Source organism: Paralichthys olivaceus, chromosome 15 (assembly GCF_024713975.1).
Source record: "Paralichthys olivaceus isolate ysfri-2021 chromosome 15, ASM2471397v2, whole genome shotgun sequence".
In the NCBI taxonomy this organism is placed as follows: Eukaryota; Metazoa; Chordata; class Actinopteri; order Pleuronectiformes; family Paralichthyidae; genus Paralichthys; species Paralichthys olivaceus.
Genome location: NC_091107.1, coordinates 12,102,740 through 12,124,997, shown reverse-complemented (window position 1 = coordinate 12,124,997; position 22,258 = coordinate 12,102,740). Strand labels below are relative to the sequence as shown.

The window sequence follows — 22,258 nt, the reverse complement described above, 5'->3', positions numbered from 1 at the left end:
CCTTGACACCTCTTTCCGATGGGCAGTAAGATAAAACTTTACTGATCCACACACCAGGGAAATTCTGTTCAATAAGGTAGACAAGAGAATAAAAAATATTTAAAAAAGCAAGAGAATAAAAAAATAAATAATAAATGCTGTATGTACTTTTTATACACCTACACTATCTCGTTTTTGAAAACACTGGAACTTACATATGTTTATGTTTTTAATCCCTGTGTAGTTGTAAAGTATGATGATTTTTTTCAATATTGTGTGTTGTCTAGTAATTTTTTCTTACTGTTATGTTATTTTTTTTTTACAGTGATATGGATCTGAGTCTGAAATAAAGCTTGACTAAATAATTTGAAACGTATATTCACGTAAATCATAATATCGTCTGTATTGAATAAAAAGTGGTTAGGTGCTTGTGAGAGATGGAGATGCAGTTTGAAAGTGAGCAAAACAAACATTTGACAAGTTCGCATAAAATGCTGCTTTGATTTAGAGCTGATTGTAAAATTTTGTTGATTGGTTTATATGTGATGATGTCAGCAACTCCTGAACCAACAATTTCTCCCACTTTCCGAGCTGTTATGGTGGCATGCATGTGAATTTTCCCAGACGGAAAACTACTTTTTCCGATTATATCTCACTCTGCATGAACGCACAGAAAGTCTCAGGTTTCCTCCTTTTAACTTCAGCAGGAGAAAAGGCCTTAAAATGGAAACTGCTCTGTGCTATTGAATTATAAAAACACTTGTAAACAACAACTTCTCCTGGTATTGTCCTGTGCAGTGAAGGCTGGTGAAAACAAAAACTGATCAGCAACTTGTTATCCGGGTAATATTCTGTGGTGGCTGGTGAGAGGGCAGAACATTTTCCGGGGCCAGTGAACATAAAAACTCAAATAAAAAAATTGTTCTCTGGGTATTGTCCTGTGCAATGAAGGCTGGTGGGTGAGTGGACATTTTCCGGAGCCTGTGAATATAAAAACACTAATAAACAACTTCTTCTCCGGGTATTGTCCTGTGCAGTAGAGTCTGGTGGGTGAATAAACATTTTTCAGAACCTCAGAATATAAAAATATGAATAAAAAACTTGCTCTCCGGGTATTGTGCTGTGTTGTCCTGTGCAGAGGTTAGTGTGAGTGAGTGTCCTTGCAGTGAGACACTTCCCCTGCAGCTGCGGCAGCTTTAAAGCCTGCAGCCCCGCCCCTCAGCACTATCACATGAATCTGGACTCAACACTGGATGAGAAAAAAAAAAAAAGTTTGGAGGTCTCACTTTTCTCCAACTACGTCCATACTTTTTTTTTCTACGTTGGGAGGCTTTTACGTCAGATCATCGGAGACCAGAGTTGATCTGCGTGTTTTCGCTCGGCTGTGATTCTTCCCTTGAGTTTCCTGCAGGACTACACAGGGAGGCAGACACGGAGGAAAACGGTCTGGCTGCTTGAAGGTATGTGGGAGGCTCGTAACGTGTTGCACACCGCGGAGCTTTTGGTTTTGTTTTTTATCCGCGATCCGACGCTTCAAACCGCACAACTTCGACTTACACGCCCGGAGACTGTTCGTGTTTTCGGAGCCGATCAAACTTCCGAGATTGTTGTGGCTTGAAATAGACTGAACGACTCGACGGGAGAAATCAGGGTGGAGGGGAGGAGGGGGGGGGGTGTCTGCGGGCGAAGAGTGTAAACACAGCCGATCATTATAACTCTTAGATCCGCGCGCACACGCATCCAGTCGTGTTTGTTTGTCGCTGTTTGTTCGTTGAACTTTCTTTTCTTCCAGATCTGCTTCGACACCAGCAAAACTTTTTTTGGCGACATGGACGCGCACCGCGGCGCGCCTCCGGCCGGGCAGCAGATCGTGCACGTCCGCGGGGACTCGCAGACTGAGCTGGAGGCCTTGTTCAGCGCCGTGATGAACCCCAGCAAGGCCACACAGCAGCCGGCCTCCCTGCCCATGAGGATGAGGAAGCTGCCAGACTCCTTCTTCAGGCAGCCGGACCCCCGGGGCCACTCCAGACAAGTACTGATACCACTACCACTACCAGTACTAACACCAGTAACAATAGCAGTACAAATACCAGAACCAATACCAGTAACAAATACCAGAACCAATACCAGTAACAAATACCAGAACCAATACCAGAACCAATACCAGTACCAATGCCGGTACCAATACCAATGCCAGGATCAATATCAGTACCAATAGCAGTATCAATACCAGTAGCGATACTAATACCAGTACCGATACCAGCTACATAAATATGGGCCACATTCATGATTACCAACAGCAGCTATAGTTGGTGCACAGAGGCCCTGCTGTATACACCAGAATGCGCTTATATGGATTTAATATATGGGTTAGGGTTAATAGGGTGAATTTAGGTAATATAATATATTCTGATTAGATCAACATATTGTACCTTTCTGTATTCCTTAAGATGTTTTCTAACCACACCAGCACAAATAATGCATATATCATAATCCAAGGAGTATTTTTAGTGTTCTTTGTGCCAAACCAGAAATCTCTGCCTGAGTTTGATAATCTGGGACAGGTCACTTAGAAAATAATCACATTGCTGTACGCATGCCAAGCTCAATATTACCACTTTTTAAGCATTATGAAAGAATTTACAGATATGAAATACAATACGAAAATGTATATTATTCAAAGAAATGAAATTGATTCAAATTAACATATAAAAGTTGTTTCATAAAGAACCCTACCCTAAATAAACTATACAATCCATTTAAATACTTCTATTAAAGGTGTATCACATTTGTTTTTTTAATCTATTAAAATCCAATCAACTGCAAGCAAAAATAACAACAACAGATTATTCATTTGGTTATTCATTCAACTGGGTCTCTCTTCTGTGCTTTTTGGATCATCTCTGTCCTCGAGAGCAAACTGACTATGTGCTAGTTAACTAACCAGAAAATCTGTTTAAACAGACACTTCAGGGTGGCACTAAATGCATATTTCCCCCATTTATAGAACTTAAATGACTGTCCCAGATTATTCAAAGCATGCTGTCCCACTTTATCAATCATAGTTAATAAAGTGGGACACTAAAAACTGTTTAAAAAAAGACAGCCTTAAACAACCCAATATTTTGCCTGAATACATCACAAAGATAATTTGATAACAATCAGGACAATTCTTATTTTTGACAGATTTATATCTTCAACATTAATCTTGTCAGAATCTTATGTCATTGTCCTTGTCATGCAATCCTTCTGATTGACATCTTCCCGCCCCTTTCTGTAACATCAGCCCCATGAAGTGATGTGATTTCAGTCACATGATAACCATGCTCACTTACAGTAAAAATGCTGTTGCCTGGATTTTGTTGGAACAGGAAGTAAACAGACTGAAGCCTAGGTGTCCCACATTACCCAATGTCCCAGATTTTTACTTATTTGCTTAATGTAATGTAGTTTTTTCAATAAGAATATTGAAAAAGTTCAATATATATTGATATTAATGCTTTTACATTGTGCAAACATAGTGAGGAGGTGTAGCACATAATTGAGCCACGGCAGATTTGTATAAAGAAGAGTTTAAACCACAACCTTCACTCAAAGTAAAAAATGCAAAAATCTGTATTTCAACTTAAAATAAATAATAATGTGACATTTAATGTGATAATTATCGATATCGACTGAAATTATTTTTATCCTGATACAATTCTTGGCCAAATATCCCAGCCCTAATTTATTGCAATTTAATTTTTATCAATCACAATATAACAAAGGTTAAATACTATATATTGCCAGCACAGTTTAACACATAATTGATCAACTTCAGATTTGTCATTCTCTGTCCATAAATACAATTTTAAAACCACAACCTACAAGTCTTTAAATTTAAAAATAAATAATTATGTGACATGTATTGTGAAAAATTATATTGACTCTACAGTTTGTACTGATCATTCAACACATTTCTTAGGGCCTTAACAATGTCAACAAATCCTTGAGCAATAAAACAATATCAAGTATTATGGAAATGTAGTATTATCAACATAAATATAACAGAAGTCCAATATATATCAATATAATACTTATCCCTTGTGTAAGTACTGTGAAGAGGTATAACATATAATTGATATACCTCAATTGTAAAATTCATTGTTATAATTATTGACATCAACTGCCATCTTGATATATTTTTGGGTTATATCGTCCAGCCCTACATGAGAGAAAAAAATATTATGCCCAATATGACATTGAAACAAGTAGTAAACTGATCAGTTAGGAATGATTAGTAATACATTTGTCCTTTTTTTCTTAATTAATCAATTAAAATTAAAAAAACACACACTAATAACATGTCAGAAATAAATGGTGGAAGAAATGAGTGCCCGTGATAATTTTTCATAGTCCAAATGTATTTTGAATTTTTATTCTATATCAAACCAAAACCCAAAGATTCTCAGTTTACTCTCACATGTGACAACAGTGACGAGCATCCGATCCTCCCATTTGAGAAGCTGATACAATAATCACCATTAGCTGCCAGTTAAGTTTCTGCCATCAACTAAAATAGTTAGATAGAAGATAGCTATAGTCTTGATCATTTATAAGTATGTTATGTTCTTTATTCTGCACCAGTGTTGATCCTTGGTTCCAGCTTTTCCAATGTGAGGATTTACTGCTTTTCTGTTAAGTTGTACAACAAACCATCTTGTAAAGTAAAACAACCGGACATGCGAATGTCCAGTTTCACTCTTCTCCCTCTAAGCGTTTGTATTTCTATCTTCCCTCACTCTGGTATTCTTTCAGACTCCTTCTTCAGACTGCCTCGCATTTCTAATCCCCGCTCATCATGGCAGTTAGTAAACCCTGTTTGTTTCTCGTCAGGCCAGTTCGGATGGAGGTGTGTGCGGCTCCCTCACTCCTCATCACGTCCGCGCCCATTCCTCCCCTGCCTCCCTCCCCGTGAACTCCCTCTCCACTCAAGCAGCAGATGTAGCAGCGACGCCGATCATCCCTGACGACGTGCCACTCCCCCACGGCTGGGAAATGGCCAAAACGCCTACTGGCCAACGATACTTCCTCAAGTAAGAGGTCTACCTTCTGTTTATCACAGTGTTTGATCTGTTGCTCTGCAGGTTACTCGAAGGGTTATTGTTTAGACCCCATCTTATTCCAACATCCAGATTTCTGCACTTGAACACATCACAGTTAATTGTCTTTTATTTTAGTTTATAACATGTCAGATAATGTTCCAAAGCTCTGCAGGTAAATTCCCAAAATCCTAAAATAATACTGTTTTTTTCTGACTGATTGTCAAGTTGTAAATCCTGACATGGAACCAACTTAATTACTTAAAAGATTAAGATTAAATTACTCAAATTGTTTCAGCATTGAGATGTTTAGATGTTTGTCCTGCTACAGACAATAGAGTAAAAAAGAGTATAAAGAGAAGAGAGACATGCAACTGTGTAGATATTAACAGGACTCAAACTCAACCAGTTGCATGCTGACAGAAAATGTTCCAACTAGTTTTGCAACCAGTGCAGTTTCATCTAGTGTCATTAATGAGAGCACATGGCCCGACATCTCACGATCATGTCAAAAGCCACAGCAGCACAAGCAGTGATTTCTTTCCCGTGCAACTGTAGATGTATGTGCACATCTGGTCGTACAGGTAAAGCAGGTCAGAGGCAAAATGAGCCTTGTGCTTCTCATCCATCAGGTTACAGTGGTTTGACAAAAGCAGATGCGTTTAGACTTGTCATGTGTTTGCAGTCACCTGGATAAGACAACCACTTGGCACGACCCTCGACTGTCGCAGCTTCAGTCGGCTGCGACCCAGCATCCTATCGCAGGCACGCCGATCCATGCCCACTCCCTCAGCAACCCAGCGCCTGCTACACAGGCACAAAACATCAATCCAGAGACAGGTATAACTCTGCTCCCCCCGTCTCGTCATCCACTTTCTCTTTAGAGCACACGTCTGCCTTTCATAGTTCAACTCCATCTTCAGCTGGCAAGGTCTTTGCTGGGTGTTTTTTTTCAGGGATTCAGTTTTGGTGTCAACATCTGTGGCTTTTTGGTGACTTTGTTTGGGAGCAATCATGTTCATGGTTAACATCCAGGGTGAACACTAGTGATGCCATCCTGATGACAGTGCACGATGGAAGCTGCAGTTAAAAGATTTTAATTATTAAAATGCCATTTTTATGATGTTTGCTCATTGTTGTCTTTTGAATATATATTCCACCCATGTGAATTTTCTATTGAGTCGGTTCACCCAAATTACAAGTTACAGGTTTTTAGCAAAATAAGCCCCAGCCCAACCTGCGACAAAGTAAAAGACAAGCTGAGGAAAACAGTGGAGCATTTAGCAGCTGAGGAGCCACACATTTCTCTCAGGAGGTGTTAGAGACCAAAAACTGAGCTAAAAGAGAGATTTTCCCAAGTGTTTAAAATCGAAGTGTGTATTTTTTCCAGAATAATGGGGACAGTGTTTCTGCAATAGAGGAGTTGTTTAAATGTTTGTGTTGTAATTTGGTTGAACAGACCTTTAAAGAGTAAAACAGTACTTTTTTTTGAGCATTGACCCTGAGTATCCACACTAATCCTTTAAAAATCTCCCACCCACTGCATTTAGGCCAGATGCCCATGCCCATTTTTATTCTTAGGAACATACTTCAGCTATTTTCCTCTCTAACCTTCACCTCTATTCTAAAACTCTACAAACTAGAAGTTACACAGACACTAAAGGACGTGGGCTATTCTACTTTTTACTCCCAACACTCCATGCACTCCATCCACCACTTGCCTTCTCACTGTGTACTTTCACTGCTGTTCAGGTCCACTGCCTGAAGGCTGGGAACAGGCTGTGACTGCAGATGGAGAGGTGTTCTACATCGATCACATAAATAAGACCACCGCATGGGTCGACCCGCGTCTAGGTAGCACACTATCAAATTTGTGTCTCCTAAATTGACAATTCTTGTTCGTCAATGAGAAACATATTTTGTTCCAGTCATGTCCATCATCACAAGTTGCTGTTTAGCAGCAACAAAAATAAGAAACATCGCAAAGTAGTTTTGACATATTTTTCCTCATATATGCCATTACTGAAATGTTTTACCCATTTGAAATGTTTACTTAATCGTAAAAAAACTATTTTTTTTCTATGAATTTTTATGTTGCAGCACAGAAGATGAACCCTGGCATCCTTAGCTTGGCATTGCAGCAAAGGCAGGAAAAGGAGAGGCTCAGGTGCAAACAAGGCCTCCCACCGCAAACCACACCACAGGTCAGAGGTCAAAGAAAACTGAAGCTGGATGTGCCGCTTCAAAGTCGTTCGATTTAAAATTTACGTTCAATCTGCAGAAGCTTTTTAGTTTGTGTGTTATCTGGTTGCATTATGATGGATATTCAGTTTAGATCCACCAGTAATAAAAGTGGTGTTTCATGTAAATACAATTGTAAATGTGTGTGTGTGTGTGTGTCCTGTAGGAGGCAGGAGGAAGAAACCAGATGACCAGTGGGATGGACCATGACAGGAACGCACAGACGCTTGTCCCAACTCTGGATGTCAGAATCAGAGCCCCGAACTACGAGCCTACTCTTAACGGGTGAGTTATTGTTTAAAGTCGCCATGTTCTATAACAGCAGTGTTGATTTGTAAAGTGTTGTAGTAAATCTTTAACCTTTTTCAAAGTAAAAACTGTATCTTAATGTATAAAAAATCACTGAAAAGCGAATTAAATGAATCTTAAAGGTTCAGTGTGTAGAATTTTGTGATATCTAGTGTTGAAATTGCATGTTGCAGCTGAACACCCCTCACCTCACCCTCTCCTTCCAAACATGAAAAAGAACCTGTGGTAGCCTTTAATTGTCATAAAAACTCAAAAGGTGTTTAGTTTGTCCAGTCTGGACTAATATAAAAAACATGGCGGCCTCTGTAGAGAGGGTCCCCTCGATGTAAATATAAAGTATTCAAATATAAAGGGCCTTTTCTAGGGTAAAGAAAACTACAATTCATACAATTTAGATAAAACGAACAAGTGAAAACATCATGAGAATTATTCTACATTCAGTTTCTGCCAATAGTTCCCTTTCACCTAAATCTTACACACTGGACCTTTAACAGAAGTCTTTCCAGAAACATTGTCACAGATAATATAAAGATCTCACTACCACCAATATTGCTTTTAGTTTCAGTGAAAGATACACAGTTTCAGGAAAAAGTTATTGTTTATGTAATTTCAATGAAATGAACATGTTATTGTTAATATTCATTCAATTTCTAAAGAGATAATTATGATACAAATACAAGAATGTTTATATGTGCATGTGTTGTTGTGTAGCGCTCACTCCCGCAACGAGAGCACTGACAGTGGTCTGAGTGTCAGCAGCTTACCCCGCACATCGGACCACATGTTGAGCTCTGTGGATCACATGGACACTGGTAATGCACAGGCACGCACACACACACACACACACACACTCCATACAACAACAATGTCATAAATAAAGATAGACCTGGGATTTCTGCTGTGGAAGAGCAGACTTTTTGAATAGACTTCCCAAACAAATCAGCAATAACACAAAAAGAAGTTTTATGTTATCAGAATCAGCCTCAGCTTAATGGTCCATGTATGCATACATGGTTTTCCATTGCTCTTAATGTCCAAATAGACAAATAAACAAGGACAACAAAGCAGAAGGTTAAGCATAAACATTTACCGACTGGGTACAAATATGAATATTAATATATATACAAAGTATGGACATAAAAACACAACAATGACAGTGAAATTGAGAAATGCAATGATGCAGAGTGCAAAGATTAGTGCACAAATATAAAGAACATGAGGAGCACACAGAAAAAGACTTGACCTGGCAGCAGCTTTATGAATTACATCCAGTTTCTATATGTATCTATTTATAAATCTACATTTTTGCTTTAAGCAGCTCAAATCTTTTTTTTCTTTGTATTGATTTTTTTTTCATATTGAAGACAAGACAAAACATGAATTGTTTATAAAGTCTATAAACACTAGCTGCACCTGATCCATGTGCAGCTGTATTAAAGACAATGTCCATGCTTTGGGACCAAACAGCTTGACAGACTTGATTTTTTTAATTCTCAACACAGTTCCAACATTTTATCTTCTTCTCTGACTCGTGTAGGTGACTCTGGCGAGAACTCCTCGATGTCCCTACAGGAGTCGATGCCTGTGCTCCCGATGTCTGAGGGCGAGGAGCTTATGCCCTGTATCCCCGAGGGTCTCAGTTCAGACCTTCTGATGGACATGGAGACCGTTCTTTCTGGATCGCACATGGACAGGGACAGCCTGCTCACCTGGCTATAGACACACCCAGCCGCCGCCGCCGTGTGGTCTGACGTCAGATGTTCACAACATGACTGAGAACTTTGGAGGATCTTTTTTTTGCTTCAGAAGTGGTACAGAACAAGATTACTGAGAGAAAACGCTACAGTTGTGTGATGGAAACCTAACCCTACTCACCCAGAGGAATATAAAAACCTGACTCTCACAGAAGGTGGTAAGCTGCAGTGTTTTCCTCTTTTTTTGGGCCTGGTTTTACTGAAGTGCATGACGGAGCATCAGAATTTTCACGACACTCCTTTATTTTTAGTTATTGGCCTCAGTTGAAGCTCCTCACATCTCTCGTGAAGTAGCTAATTTTAGGAAGCAGAGGTTTTATTATCCCCACATGGGTAATAGTTTTTCCAGCAAAGTTTTACAAACAATGTCAAGTTTAAAAAAAAACTCTGCATGCAAAAGTTACAGAAATGCAAAGAAGACATGTAAAAGATATTTATTTAAGTGTAACCGAAAAATAGCGCTACATTTAACTCTTATTACATAGAAGCCTGTGGGACAAAAACCCAGCATCTGCAGTAGTGCTACTACCTCTACACAGCCTGCGATCAATGATTTCAATGCACATGCTCACAGTCGTCAGAAAAAAGCAGAGCAAGAGACGAATCAAAGAATCGACACTATTTAACACTACATTGGTTCCACAAAACCATAAAGATCTGCTCAAAGAGACGCACTATTATGACACAGAAACATGGGGAGGGAGAGGACGCACCCTTGTGCTCACAATCCAAAAAAGGTATTAAATAAATGACTTAACATTCTTAAGTCGAGTCATTTATAAGACAGTGTTGAAGTATTTGGGGGCTGCTCACAACCATGATTGTAATATCTTCCACTAATATCTCTTTCAAAATAAAGTTCAGGAGAATAAGCTTTGTCTTTTGTCACAGTAAAAGCCTCATTCCTAACTAATCAAAGCACTTAGAGAAGTAAAGGCTGTGTTGAGGAACTCCACATTGAAACTAAAATGAGTGTGTCTGTATCTCTTGTGTCTCGTGGTAGACGGTACCACTGGAATGTATTGTTGACGTCTCCTGTCACTGAACACATGGTCAGTATAAAGTAACCCAACACAATACAGGGTTTCCCCTAGGGAACTGTAATCCCAACACATCTGGTCTTGTGATCAATTTAGTTTGTAGACAACTTCAACAGTAGCCACACTCATTAGAAACAATATATAGTGTATGCTGTGTGAAATAGCTATTTTTACCCTCTGGTTAGTTTTCTTATATTCAAGTGTTTGTTTGTTCTTTAGAATAATCGCCTGCATCTGCACCAAAACAATCCCCGTCCTTGAAGTTACTAATATCCAGATTTTGTTAATGCTGGATTTAAGGTGTTTGTATTGGTTTGCATTTTACTGCTCAGTGTTCTGGTTGTTTTGCCCACTCAATCATTGAATATAAGCTTCACAAAGGTAGTATTTATTGGAGAATTGTTTTATCGGGTTGCATTATATTGTACAGTTGTAATATTATTATGTCCACCCCATGTTTTAGAAATGGCGCCATATCATTTTCATAATGGCCTGGATGCTTGGTTTTCATTTTATTCCCTTTTCCCACTTTTTCCACCAATGATTTGATACAGTCAGACTTCCTGTCTCCCAGAGAATGACATAAAACCATTCAAAGTTTTCGTTTTAGCTTTGTAACTTACAAATCATCGGCACTTGATAGCATTGCTGATTGTTTTGGGGCTGAGTGGAGTAAAGATTTAGATATTCAAATGCATTTTTTTCCAAAGTTTAGGGATCTTTGTTTCCCATAATTTCCTAAATGAATTAACAGACCCTTGAAATTTGCTTAAGTGAAGTAATCATTAATAGTGAGCATCAAGTCTGCATTATTTTTTGGGCTGTACACTCTAATGTAGTGAAGCAATTTGGGTGCAGATTGATTTGAAGAGTCTTAATTGCATTACCAAACAATGATAATGTAACTCTGATATAAAAAGTGCAGTTTTTATGATCACTGTCTTAATAATTTGTTTCTTACTCTGAGGAGACAGCGAGATGCATATTCATCTCAAGGTCCATCAAAATTAAGACATGCCACACATCTTTTCTCCACTAAACATAGGTTTTCAGCTATCTTCTTGGTTTCCTTGTGTATATTCAATATTAATATTCATGATAACTCACCATAGATGCCACATATACCAATCATCATCATCCTGCTCATATACCAAACATCATCATCATCCTGCTCTTAAAGAATCTGTCTTGGCTCAAGTTTCCTCCATTGCTGAGCGTTGTTTTTAGTGGGAGAGACAAAAAATATTGTGCCTTAAAAAAGGGCGTCAGGGCCCCATGAGTCAAGGGCCCTGCTCTGCCTCCTCAGAAACACAAAGTACTAATTGTGAATGCTGTGTTCTTGTTATATTTTGCTCTAACAACAAGTGCTATCTGTAATACAGAGGGCAACTATCAATATGGGAGAGCTCTGTAATTCTCCACTTTTAAACTATATAATATTAATAAGTACATGGTCTACATAAATACAGACCATAATCTGTTTTTTTCTGCAGTGTGTTTATATTTTATCTGAATTTGAAGCTGTTTTATTACTGGTGAGATCATTTCTTCTAACCAGCTTCCTTTTTATATATATATACACACAGTATATAGAGGTAAAGAATGAATTCATAGCCTCCCCAAACAAAGAGCCATGTCATCTTTTTTGTAATTTTTTTCTAAATTAAAGTTCCATGGGCTCATACACATAATGCAACACACTACCTAGCCTATTATTTATCTTAGCATGCATGACACTATGACGCTATGTATGGTCCATATAATGTTTATTATCTTATTTACAGAGAGTTTGGAGGCAATCACACTTGTTTTGTACCTTTTTATGCATGTGCTTTATATAAAATACTCTCACTGTAATCATTTTAAAGACGTTTCTGTTTAATAAACTTTCAAATACACTTGACCTGTAGTCATTGCTATTCATGTTTAAGTGTTATATAAAACCATACCAAAAGTTTAACTTTATTTCAAAGCAGTTATATGAATATGTGTCTTTAGATCTTCTTTAGAATACTTCAATAATGATCCATTATTTTATAAAGTGCACTTTTCACAACAACCCTCTCCATACATCAGTTTGTTTGAGTGCAGGGTTGCCAGTTTATGTAAATAAAGTAAATTATTATTATTATTATTAAAATAATAATGGAATAATAATGGAATAAACTCCATATAGCACTTTTCAAAAAACACATCTACAAAAGTGCTTCACTGACCTAAAAACAGAAAGTACATTGGGTACAATTACAAATTTAAAGAATTTAAAACATTTTTATATACAGTCTACGGTTAAAACACATTTTAAAGTACATTTTAACCATATGAGTAAAATATAGTCAATGTAGGGTCAAAAAATATCTGTGATTGATTGGCTAGTCCTCAAGCAAATGTAATAAATAACTTTTATATTTGAAGTAGGATTGAGTCACTTAATAAATATGTCTTACTGTTTACACTCTAAGGAATTTTTGACCCATATGTTAATACTTTAGAGCAGTCTTAACACTAATTATAGGTTTTTAATGATTGTTTAACTGTTTCCTATTGCTTGCCTTAAATTTTTCATTTTTGTAATTCTTGTAACTGTGTTTGAAAGGTGTTATATAAAATAAAGCTTATTATTATCATTCTTATTATTAGCCTTGAGGGAATTAAATGCAGCTACTTCACATGAAAAGAGTCAAGGAGATAACCATGGTAACCACTTTTTGAAAATAAACATGATTTAAAAGTGAGGTAAGCTGGAGGTTGTACCACAAAGTATAGGCGGAGTTTGCAGAGGAAGTGAGTGGAAATACCAAACTAATCTGTTTAAATGACAGCTCTTGGTTTCTGTAACCTTCTGACTTGTCTTCAACAAGGCCTCCACAAGTAAGTGTCCTCTCCTCGTTTATTCCCTGTACTGTTATTTTGAAGTTGTAACACAATATTGTTGTTGAATTGGTTGAGACAGGATCATGTGTTGTGTATATGTAGTCATCAGAGATAGATCTATGTTATAATGAATCAGAAATGTGTCTTTACATTGTATGTTCATTGGAGATGTGCTCTCACACATATATCTATTAAAAGTGACAACAGGGGCAGGGTCGCTGATGATCTTCATTCTCTGACAGTATGTTGTTGTTTTTCCAGAACTTTTGACTGACTGCAGTAAAGACTTTTTATAGCTCAGCTGTCCGGAAGAAGTCATATTAAAACGCTGACTCATATAAAGTCTGTGTGGGTCTTTAGCTGAAGGATCTCTAACCAGGTGAATTATCTGTTTCCCCTCTTCACAACCGGAAGTAGCTGGTGCTGCCCCTCGCTGTCTGTGCCGCGGAGCCTCGCCTGTCACCGGGACTTTCCGCAGCGTCTTGACCAGGAAACGGTGAGTGAGGCGCTTCTCAGAGGTGAAGAGACATTACATGACACTGTGTTGAACCTGACTGTTGGTCGGTTTCGTTTCCCCCGTGTTGACGCGCAGCTCAGCATTAGCAAAGTTTCGTTTCGCTGTTTTAGGCGTTAGCAGCCTTTTCTCCGCCTCTGTTTTGCTAGCGTCTGCTAACGCTAAGCTGATGCTAACGTCAGCTAGAATAATCAAAACTGGTTTATACGGGCTCAGATGTCACATTACACGATATATGAGTATTTGACTCAGTGCCGGACCTCGTGTTTAAAGTGAAATAGATCTACGACACGGTTAACGTTAGCTGCTAAAGCTAAATCCCACCTAAATGTAATCAGAGCAGAAACAGGAAGAGTTAGGTGAATACCCCAGAGGAAAGTACCAATCTACCACTGGCGGAAACATCTGTAATTTACGACAGACCCTGTCGATTTGAGCTGCTGTAATTCTGAAATGATCGACTGAAAGATCGATGGAGACATTGTTTGGCACTTTTTGTTTAAGGGGGAATTCCAGCAAATGTCCAGGTTGGACTGCCAGCTTTGCTCCACATGTGTCTACAGACTTGGATTAACTTGGGTTTTGTTATAAATCTGTAAAACCTGAAGTGGAACATCAGCTCTGCCCAGGCCCTCCTTCTTTAGAGAGGGGCTTTCATTGTTTTGATTCACATTATTTATCATATATTCAACTTATTTATGTGATGTAATTAATGTATCAAGTGTAAGAAAAACGTATTTTAGTCCATCATAGGACTTCAAGGCTTCAAACAACAATTTCCATTATCAATACATTTCAATTTCCTTTATTAATCCATCAGTTGTACAGTTTTAAAAATGGGAAAAGTGCCCATGATTAGTCCCTGAAGCCCATTTTAACTTAATGCAATGTCTAATTTAGTCTACCTAGCAGGAAACAAAATGTGAGTTTTACTATCATAGATTAGAAAAATGAACAATTATTCTCATTTTCAAAGCCAGTACTTGAGTCTTTGGTATTTTTGCTTGAAAAATAACTGAAATGATTAATCTGTCATTTAATTGTTGCTTTGGATTTCTCTCTGAGAGTTCCTGTAAGGAGACCTCTAAGGTTTAGAAAATAACCCGGATTAGGTCATCAGGGTTATTTCCACTCAGACAGTGTGCACACATTGTGGGAATTGTAGTATCTTGAATTGTTTTGTATTTTGACTCATACTATCAGTATCTATCAGGTTATCTCGCCCTCTCTTAGTTCCGTTTTGACCACTCCTTTTAAATTCTGCCCCCTGTAACTTTCCCATCTTTATGGTAGTGTCTGTCTAAATCTCTGGAGTAATAATTTAACTGGTAAATCATTCAAGTCATTTTCAAGTGATTTCGTCAAATATTTTCAGCTTCTCAAATGTTAGGATTTGCTGCTTCTGTTTTCAATATTTCAAACTTTTGGGACTGTTGGGTCATACAGAACTACGTAGATGATTAAATGGATGATTCATCGAAATAATTATAATTGGTGGATGTACTTCTGTGGGAAATTACTGTTTGATGAATCACTACTCACGATTCATATACATATGATTTTCCTCCCCAATATTTGTTCCAATGAGCTCATATTTATTTAACATATGTTGCATTGGAGTTTAGAATAAAATAAAAAGCACTTACATCGTTCATACATTGATGATTGTTTTGATATATGTTTTGCAGATCTAATTTTAAAATCTTTTTTTTTTTTTTCATTTCTACAGGTGCTGCAAACAAGAAAACTTAAGAGCAGATCCCATTATCTCTATCAAAGGAGGATATAGTTTTTCTTATTAGGCTTTTAATATTCAATAATGGAGGCTTAAACACCTACAAAAGGGGTGTCCAAGATGGGGGAGGGGTTTGAGATCACGTATCCCTTGGTCTGTGTGTGTATGTGAGTGTTTGAGACATTAATTTACTTTATCATTAACTTTATAATGTTTGTACATAAAATCACAGACTTGTCTCTAATAAATGTACAGAATAATAAAGTGTACATGGATCCTGGGTGATCTGAGTGTGAAGACGCTTTTTAAGATAGTTAGACCTTTCTTACTACTTCGACATACATCAATGGGCCTGTAATTGAAAAATAAATGCAGTTTGACCAGTTAAATGTTGAGTGGTGGTATTCTCCAAGGGTTGCAGTTAACGTAGGGCCAAGTTCCAGATCCCTTAACAGGATGTTTGAAGGACATAAATATGCTGTGTGATGATGGTGGTTGCTGCACTGGTAGTTATAATTTGCTTCTGTCAAGGAGCTCTTAAGTTTCACACTTGCATACACTTTCTGTTTTACTGTTTTCATCTTAGTTGTACCTCCCACATACTGTTTTCTGTTTTGGTGTGACTGAGTATGTGTGTGAGGGCAAGACCTTGGTATTTCTCAAACCTCTCTCCCTTTCGAAGGACACCACTTTTTCCTTATATCTCTATACTTCAATCTAAAAATGGAAACTCTTGTTCAACTCAAAAACAACCAGTTTTTGATGGGATTGTGTCGTAACGGGCCTCCATCTGATCTACAGTATGATAACTCCTCAGGTACCAATCTTTATTATTCTTTCATTTCACCAGATACATATATTTATAATTTATTGTTGTATTAATCTGACAATCTTAAGAAAACATGTCAATCCATACATACCAGGTTTTTATTTCTACATATGTATATCTTTTATTTCATTTTAGTCTTACTTGATTTTTATATTACTATGTTTATACGTGCTTTTGCTCTTTCACCTCTTTCTCAGGGGCTCTGTAACGTTTGAATTTCTGATTCTGATTCTGAAAAAAAAAACATACTAATATAATGTCGTTTTCCTCCACAGAGCTTTTCCGCATTTCTACCTTTGCTCGTTTCCCGACCTCAGGGGTCACAGAGCGAAGTCTGGCGAGAGCGGGTTGGTTCTACACAGGGGTGGGCGACCGCGTTCAGTGTTTCAGGTGCAACGTAACGGCAGATGGATGGCAAGCTGGAGACTGTCCGACAGAGAGACATAGGCAGCTCTCTCCTTCCTGCTCCTTCATCCAGAGCCTCCCTTCCACAGCCAATCTACTCTCCTCGTCTCACTCAGCCTTTTCCCCACTCCGGATTGCCCCAGCCATACCAGTAAGTTTACTTGTAGGTTATTGCAGAATAAGGGATTCCAATATTTCCTTTATCGAGAAAAAATCATCGCTGAAAAACGAACCCTTCTAGACAATGAATTCAGAAGCAAATTTCAAATAAAGCAACACACAAGAGTGGTCTGGTGTAAAATTATTTGATTAATTAGTTGCGCTAACAAGTAGCATTTAGCTAGCTGAATATATTTTGACTTTAATTTTCTTCATTCTAGCTTTCTGGTGCAGGTCCAGCTGCCCCTAACCCAACAGTAAACCAAGGTGAAGAACCAGGGGGATACCTTAATATGGGTTTCTCTGCTCCGCCGCCCTCCAGCCCACTGAGCTCTCGTGGTGTAGAGGACATGTCCCACCAGAGACCAACATGCCACAACCCAGGCATGCGCAGAGAGCAGGACCGCCTGGACTCCTTCCACTCATGGACGCTCTCCATCATCACCCCCACAGAGCTTGCCAAGGCGGGCTTCTACTATTTAGGCCAGGGGGACAGAGTGGCGTGCTTCAGCTGCGGAGGACAGGTGCATGTGTGTGTCATCAGTCATATTCAAATACGAACTCTCACTTAAATGGGTTCGATTAGCTTCCAATCCTGCCCCTCCTCTATATTGTGTTACTAAATTCTATCATAAGCATTACTAACATCAGAGTGGAACAGTGGATGTGACAGAAGTCTTTGTTTTGTATTTGCAGTTGAGTAACTGGGAGCCAGGTGACAGAGCTGTGTCCGAACACCAGAGACATTATCCAAACTGTCGTTTCGTCCGAGGAGACAGAGCTGACAATGTGTCGCTGCCCGGAGCAGCAGGAGCTGCTTCTGGAGCAGTGACTTCCCAGCTGTCTGCAGGAGGCCCAACTCTCAGTAATGTCTCCAATCCAGCAATGCAGCAGAGTGAAGAGAGGCGGCTCACCTTTGTCAACTGGCCGTCTCGTATACCTGTCCGGCCCGACCAGCTGGCTAAAGCTGGCTTCTACTATGTAGGTAAGGACTTTGTCAAAGAGACACAGTTATTTATCGACCTCATAAGGAATCCGAATATTGGACTTCAATTTAATCAGGTGGTTATATGCGTGACTCCAATATCAACTTTATAATGTCATCGTGTGTATATTCTCCGAAAGTGAATGAAAAATAAAAAGGAATTCTAATAATGTAGCATTTTTCAAAAACAGTTATGAAGTGCTTTATTTAGGAAACTCCAGATAAAACATTTGTGCACAAACTCTAAAATTTAAATCTGAAACCTGCCATTTAAAGGTCATTAACATCTTACGCCTAATTTACTCATAATGTGCAAATCAAATGTTGAAATTAGGTAATTTCCTCTGTTTTGATACCAGTTAGACTTCTTCCCTCAGTGGGGGATTCCACTGTAGACAGGTATTTCGCAGTAATTTTGGTAGTGACACCTGGTTACTAGTCTCATGATCTTTAAATATTGGGTCCAAATGTGGTAACTCTACTACAAAAAGAAAGCTAGGAAACAATGTATACAATTTTTGTTCAAAAAGTCATGTTTTCGTTGAATGATGGTTCTGTTTATTTTTTTTAGTCCTTGAAACCCCCTAAAAAAACCATTTGTCACACTTAAAGCTCTTTGTTTGTCCGCAAGGTCGTAACGATGACGTCAAGTGTTTCTGCTGTGATGGAGGCCTTCGGTGCTGGGAGTCTGGAGATGATCCTTGGGTGGAGCATGCTAAATGGTTTCCTCGGTAGGTTCTGTTCTTTCAGTTATGTTGATTTGTTGATGCTGATAAAATAGTTTTGCATCAGCATTTTAAATCTTAAGCGCCACGTAGAAGATATTTGAATAGTCTAAATACACGTGAAGAGGCTGGCTCACATGGATGTATTCCTGTGTCTCTGGTTCATTTCAGGTGTGAGTATTTACTCCAGGAGAAAGGGCAAGAATTTGTTCACCAGATCCAGGCTCGCTTCCCTCGGCTGTTCGAGCAGGTGAGTCGACAGCAGAAAATAGTTTCAGTTCAAACATTTGGCCTAGAACACGTGGCTTAAAAATGTCTTCTGTTTTCTCCTCAAGCTTTTAACAAATGGAGACAGCAGCTCCAGAGAGTTTGTTGATCCACCTGGTGAGTATGAAGTTCCATAAAATCTGAGATTTTAGGCAAGAGGGTCTGTAGATTCTCTGCATCATACAAAGAATCAGCTGAGCTGTACCATGCAACAACACCTGATGACCTTAACTCATATTTAGCAGTCATCTGTAAAACCTTTTATTGATTTGGAGCCTTAATTGGCCTTATCAAAACCAAATGATAGAATACAAAGTATCTCAGAGTAAAATGTTATGTTTCAAATGTCAAAGTTGAGGAGTCAAATCTGAAGTCTCTCCTCTTTCTTCCTCTCAGTCGTCCACCTCGGTCCAGGAGAGGAGCGATCTGAGGATGCCGTTATGATGAACACCCCAGTGATTAAGTCTGCATTGGAGATGGGCTTTGAGCGGAGTCTAGTCAAGCAAACAGTCCAGAGCAAGATCCTGACCAGTGGAGAGAACTACAGGACGGTCCAGGAGCTGGTGTTGGACCTGCTGAGTGCCGAGGACCAGAAGAGGGAAGAGGAGCGCGAGATGCTGGCTGAGGCGATGGCATCAGGTACATGAAAATGGAGCAGACAGAAATTCCAGTGACAGCTGTGCATATGGGCTGTGCTCACACCATTATGAAAGTGACCAACAATACATTTTTTAATAACTTATTATTATGTCTGTCTCTGTTCCAGATGGTTTCACGTTTGTGAAGAGACACCAGGCAGCATTGATCCAGCGTCTAAAGAGTGTTGAGCCAGTGTTGGAGCATTTGAGAGAACAAAATGTTTTATGTAAGCTCATCTTTTTTGTGATTTAGTCTGAGATTTACATATACACTGAGTTCAGTGATTGTCAGACAACTCTTCAGTCAGACGTGTTCAGAACAACAGCAGAATAGTTGTGTGGTGCAGCATACAGGAGGCAGGAAGTAACACTAATTCTGCCGCAGAATTTTGTTTACAGCACGCTGCCGTTAAATGGTAACAAACCCACTTGCTTTCGGTTAATCGTTGTCATTAACTATTTAATCTGTTTTATAACTGGGTTTTATCAAATTAAATAAAGTTGCAGCTACTTATTACAGAATGATTCAACTAGTTTCTATTGAACATGTAGCTGCACAGTTAATGTTAATGATGTTCTGTATCATTGTAGATGGACATTTTAGTCTCTACAATGAGTATAGCAGTTTTTTCCCCTGAATAAACTCTAATTGTGAGATTATACAGATATATTATCAATATACGATTCAACATCATAATATTTATGTTTATCATTCTTGGAGTCATTATTCAAGCCTTTATCAGGCAGTTGTAGCACCAAGATTTGTGAAACCTCGATTAAGACTAACTCTTCCCTGATAACCTGCAGCTGCCGAGGAGTACAGCAGCCTCCAGGCTCAGACAACGGCCCAGCAGCAAACTGCCAGGCTGATCGAGCTCGTCCTCACCAAGGGCAACGCTGCGGCCGAAGTCTTCCGCAACTGGATCCAGAAAAACGATGTCCACCTGCTCAGAGATCTCATGGGTAATTTTATACACACATGATTTCACCACGAAAGGTTGGGTTTGTGGATTAATTTATACAGAAACCATCAGCATAGATTTTGAAAAGTGTAATCAAATAATACAGCGCTCCAACTGTAGCTCAGTGAACTCAAGCCCAGGTTGAAATCCACAGCACTAAATGTATCTGTCTTAAAAGAGAAGCTCAGTCTTGGCATTAACTATCAGCATTTGAAATAAAAAAGATCAGTCTTTGTTTTGATTGGGTATAAACCAAAGCCTGAGCTAACTTCATGTTGTCTTTCACATTTTCAGCCCAGTCAAATGAAGCTGCATCACCGAGCCAAGATCTTTCAGGTATGAAGAAACCCGAGCCTCAGAGAGCACGTCATGTCCTGCCAAGTCGAATGTTGTGGGCTTGTTTTACTTTGTCTTATTCACTTTGTAACTCCTATTTTAAAGTCTTGTGAAATTCCTAAATGTAAGTTGCAGTAGTTTCACACACAAAGCTCACGTTAAAGGATTTATCTGCCAGTGACATCTTGAGCACAAGGATCTTCCTGTAGATGTTTTGAAAAAGGGTCCTGGTGATTAAATCCATGAATGGGAGCTTTAGGGGTGCACATCTATTCTTTAAACATTATGTGATGTTGTGTTGATCCCACTTTAATGCAGTATATTCTTCATAAATTGCAATTACATGTATTGTATATTAGCGAATTTAATGTTGACATTACAATGATGTCCTGTTAGGTCTCGACACTGCAGGTCGCTTGATTTTTTTAAGTCCACACTTGGATTGCTGAGATTTTGTAGCTTTTACCCAAATTTCTGTTTTTGGGAACCAACAGGAATACAGATTGTTGACATGGAGACATTTTTCTTTCTTTTACAGACCTTCCCATGGAGGAGCAGCTGCGGCGCCTGCAGGAAGAGCGTACCTGCAAGGTGTGTATGGATAAAGAGGTCAACATTGTCTTCATCCCGTGTGGACATCTGGTGGTGTGCAAAGAGTGTGCACCGTCACTTAGAAAGTGCCCTATCTGCAGAGGTCTGGTTAAAGGCACAGTCCGAACCTTCCTCTCATAACCAGGAGGCTGTTAGCTGTGTTCTCGTGTCACAACCATGTGATTGAATGTAAAGCAATACAATATACATTTTTAACTGGAAAGGTTTTTTTTTTTTCCTTCTCTTGTGACTTACCAATCCACCGTAAGCGATATTAATGACTTTCTACATGATTAGAAACTGTTTGTCAAAAATAAAATATAATATTACATCTGGTATTTGTTGTTAGGGCTGGTTGATATGAGATCATAATCATTTGTCCATAAATATCACAATAAATAAACCATATGAAAAAATCGCTAAATAATCAAATGATTTGTTTTGCTATTGCTGCCCTGAAGTAGACAATCAATGGTAAGGCTTATGTTTTTTACTTGTCTATTATAAAGTATCATTGAGATGGTCATTATGTATTTAGTGTCAAGTACAGGCAGCAACTACAGTGAGGGGACAGTCACATACACAAATGCAAAGTTCATTCATTAGCCCTATTATCAGTCAGTGAGCATGACTTCAGTTAATCCTGTGTGGTTAAAGGCTCTTCTAGTTAAACCATGTTTGCACTGAAAGAAAAAACAGGCACATGAATCACATGCTCTGAACATATGAGATAAGGCTCAGGTTAAAGGTTGTATAGAATTTAGTGACATCTAGTGGTGAAGTTGCATGTAACAGCTGAAAATCCCTCACCCTCTCCTTCCAAACATGAGAGAG

At 38.7% G+C, this 22,258-nt stretch overlaps 2 protein-coding genes across 15 annotated transcripts; both read left to right on the top strand.

Annotated features, from left to right (window-relative positions):
* The first annotated feature begins 1,189 nt into the window (after positions 1-1,189).
* Positions 1,190-12,302, top strand: LOC109628751 (transcriptional coactivator YAP1-like). Of its 2 annotated transcripts, XM_020086088.2 has the most exons (9): positions 1,190-1,439; positions 1,772-2,011; positions 4,855-5,054; positions 5,746-5,900; positions 6,813-6,914; positions 7,161-7,264; positions 7,468-7,586; positions 8,322-8,422; positions 9,148-12,302. In XM_020086088.2, exons 2-9 carry the CDS (start codon positions 1,808-1,810, stop codon positions 9,327-9,329), a joined length of 1,167 nt encoding a protein of 388 aa, XP_019941647.1. In that variant the 5' UTR covers positions 1,190-1,439; positions 1,772-1,807; the 3' UTR covers positions 9,330-12,302. The 2 variants fall into 2 exon arrangements, with proteins under 2 accessions (XP_019941647.1, XP_019941648.1); XM_020086089.2 differs by lacking the exon at positions 6,813-6,914.
* Positions 12,303-13,163: 861 nt separating this feature from the next.
* Positions 13,164-21,759, top strand: birc2 (baculoviral IAP repeat containing 2). Of its 13 annotated transcripts, none has more exons than XM_069539594.1 (14): positions 13,164-13,275; positions 13,696-13,774; positions 15,522-16,344; positions 16,632-16,912; positions 17,142-17,444; positions 17,617-17,905; positions 18,537-18,636; positions 18,802-18,880; positions 18,966-19,014; positions 19,294-19,536; positions 19,664-19,762; positions 20,343-20,498; positions 20,792-20,833; positions 21,372-21,759. In XM_069539594.1, the coding sequence occupies exons 3-14, from the start codon at positions 16,251-16,253 to the stop codon at positions 21,563-21,565; spliced, it is 1,929 nt and encodes a 642-aa protein (XP_069395695.1). In that variant the 5' UTR covers positions 13,164-13,275; positions 13,696-13,774; positions 15,522-16,250; the 3' UTR covers positions 21,566-21,759. The 13 variants fall into 13 exon arrangements, with proteins under 13 accessions (XP_069395695.1, XP_069395690.1, XP_019941504.1 ...); XM_069539589.1 differs by having other exon boundaries at positions 17,142-17,450; XM_020085945.2 differs by having other exon boundaries at positions 13,165-13,275; positions 13,693-13,774.
* The last annotated feature ends 499 nt before the right edge of the window (positions 21,760-22,258 follow it).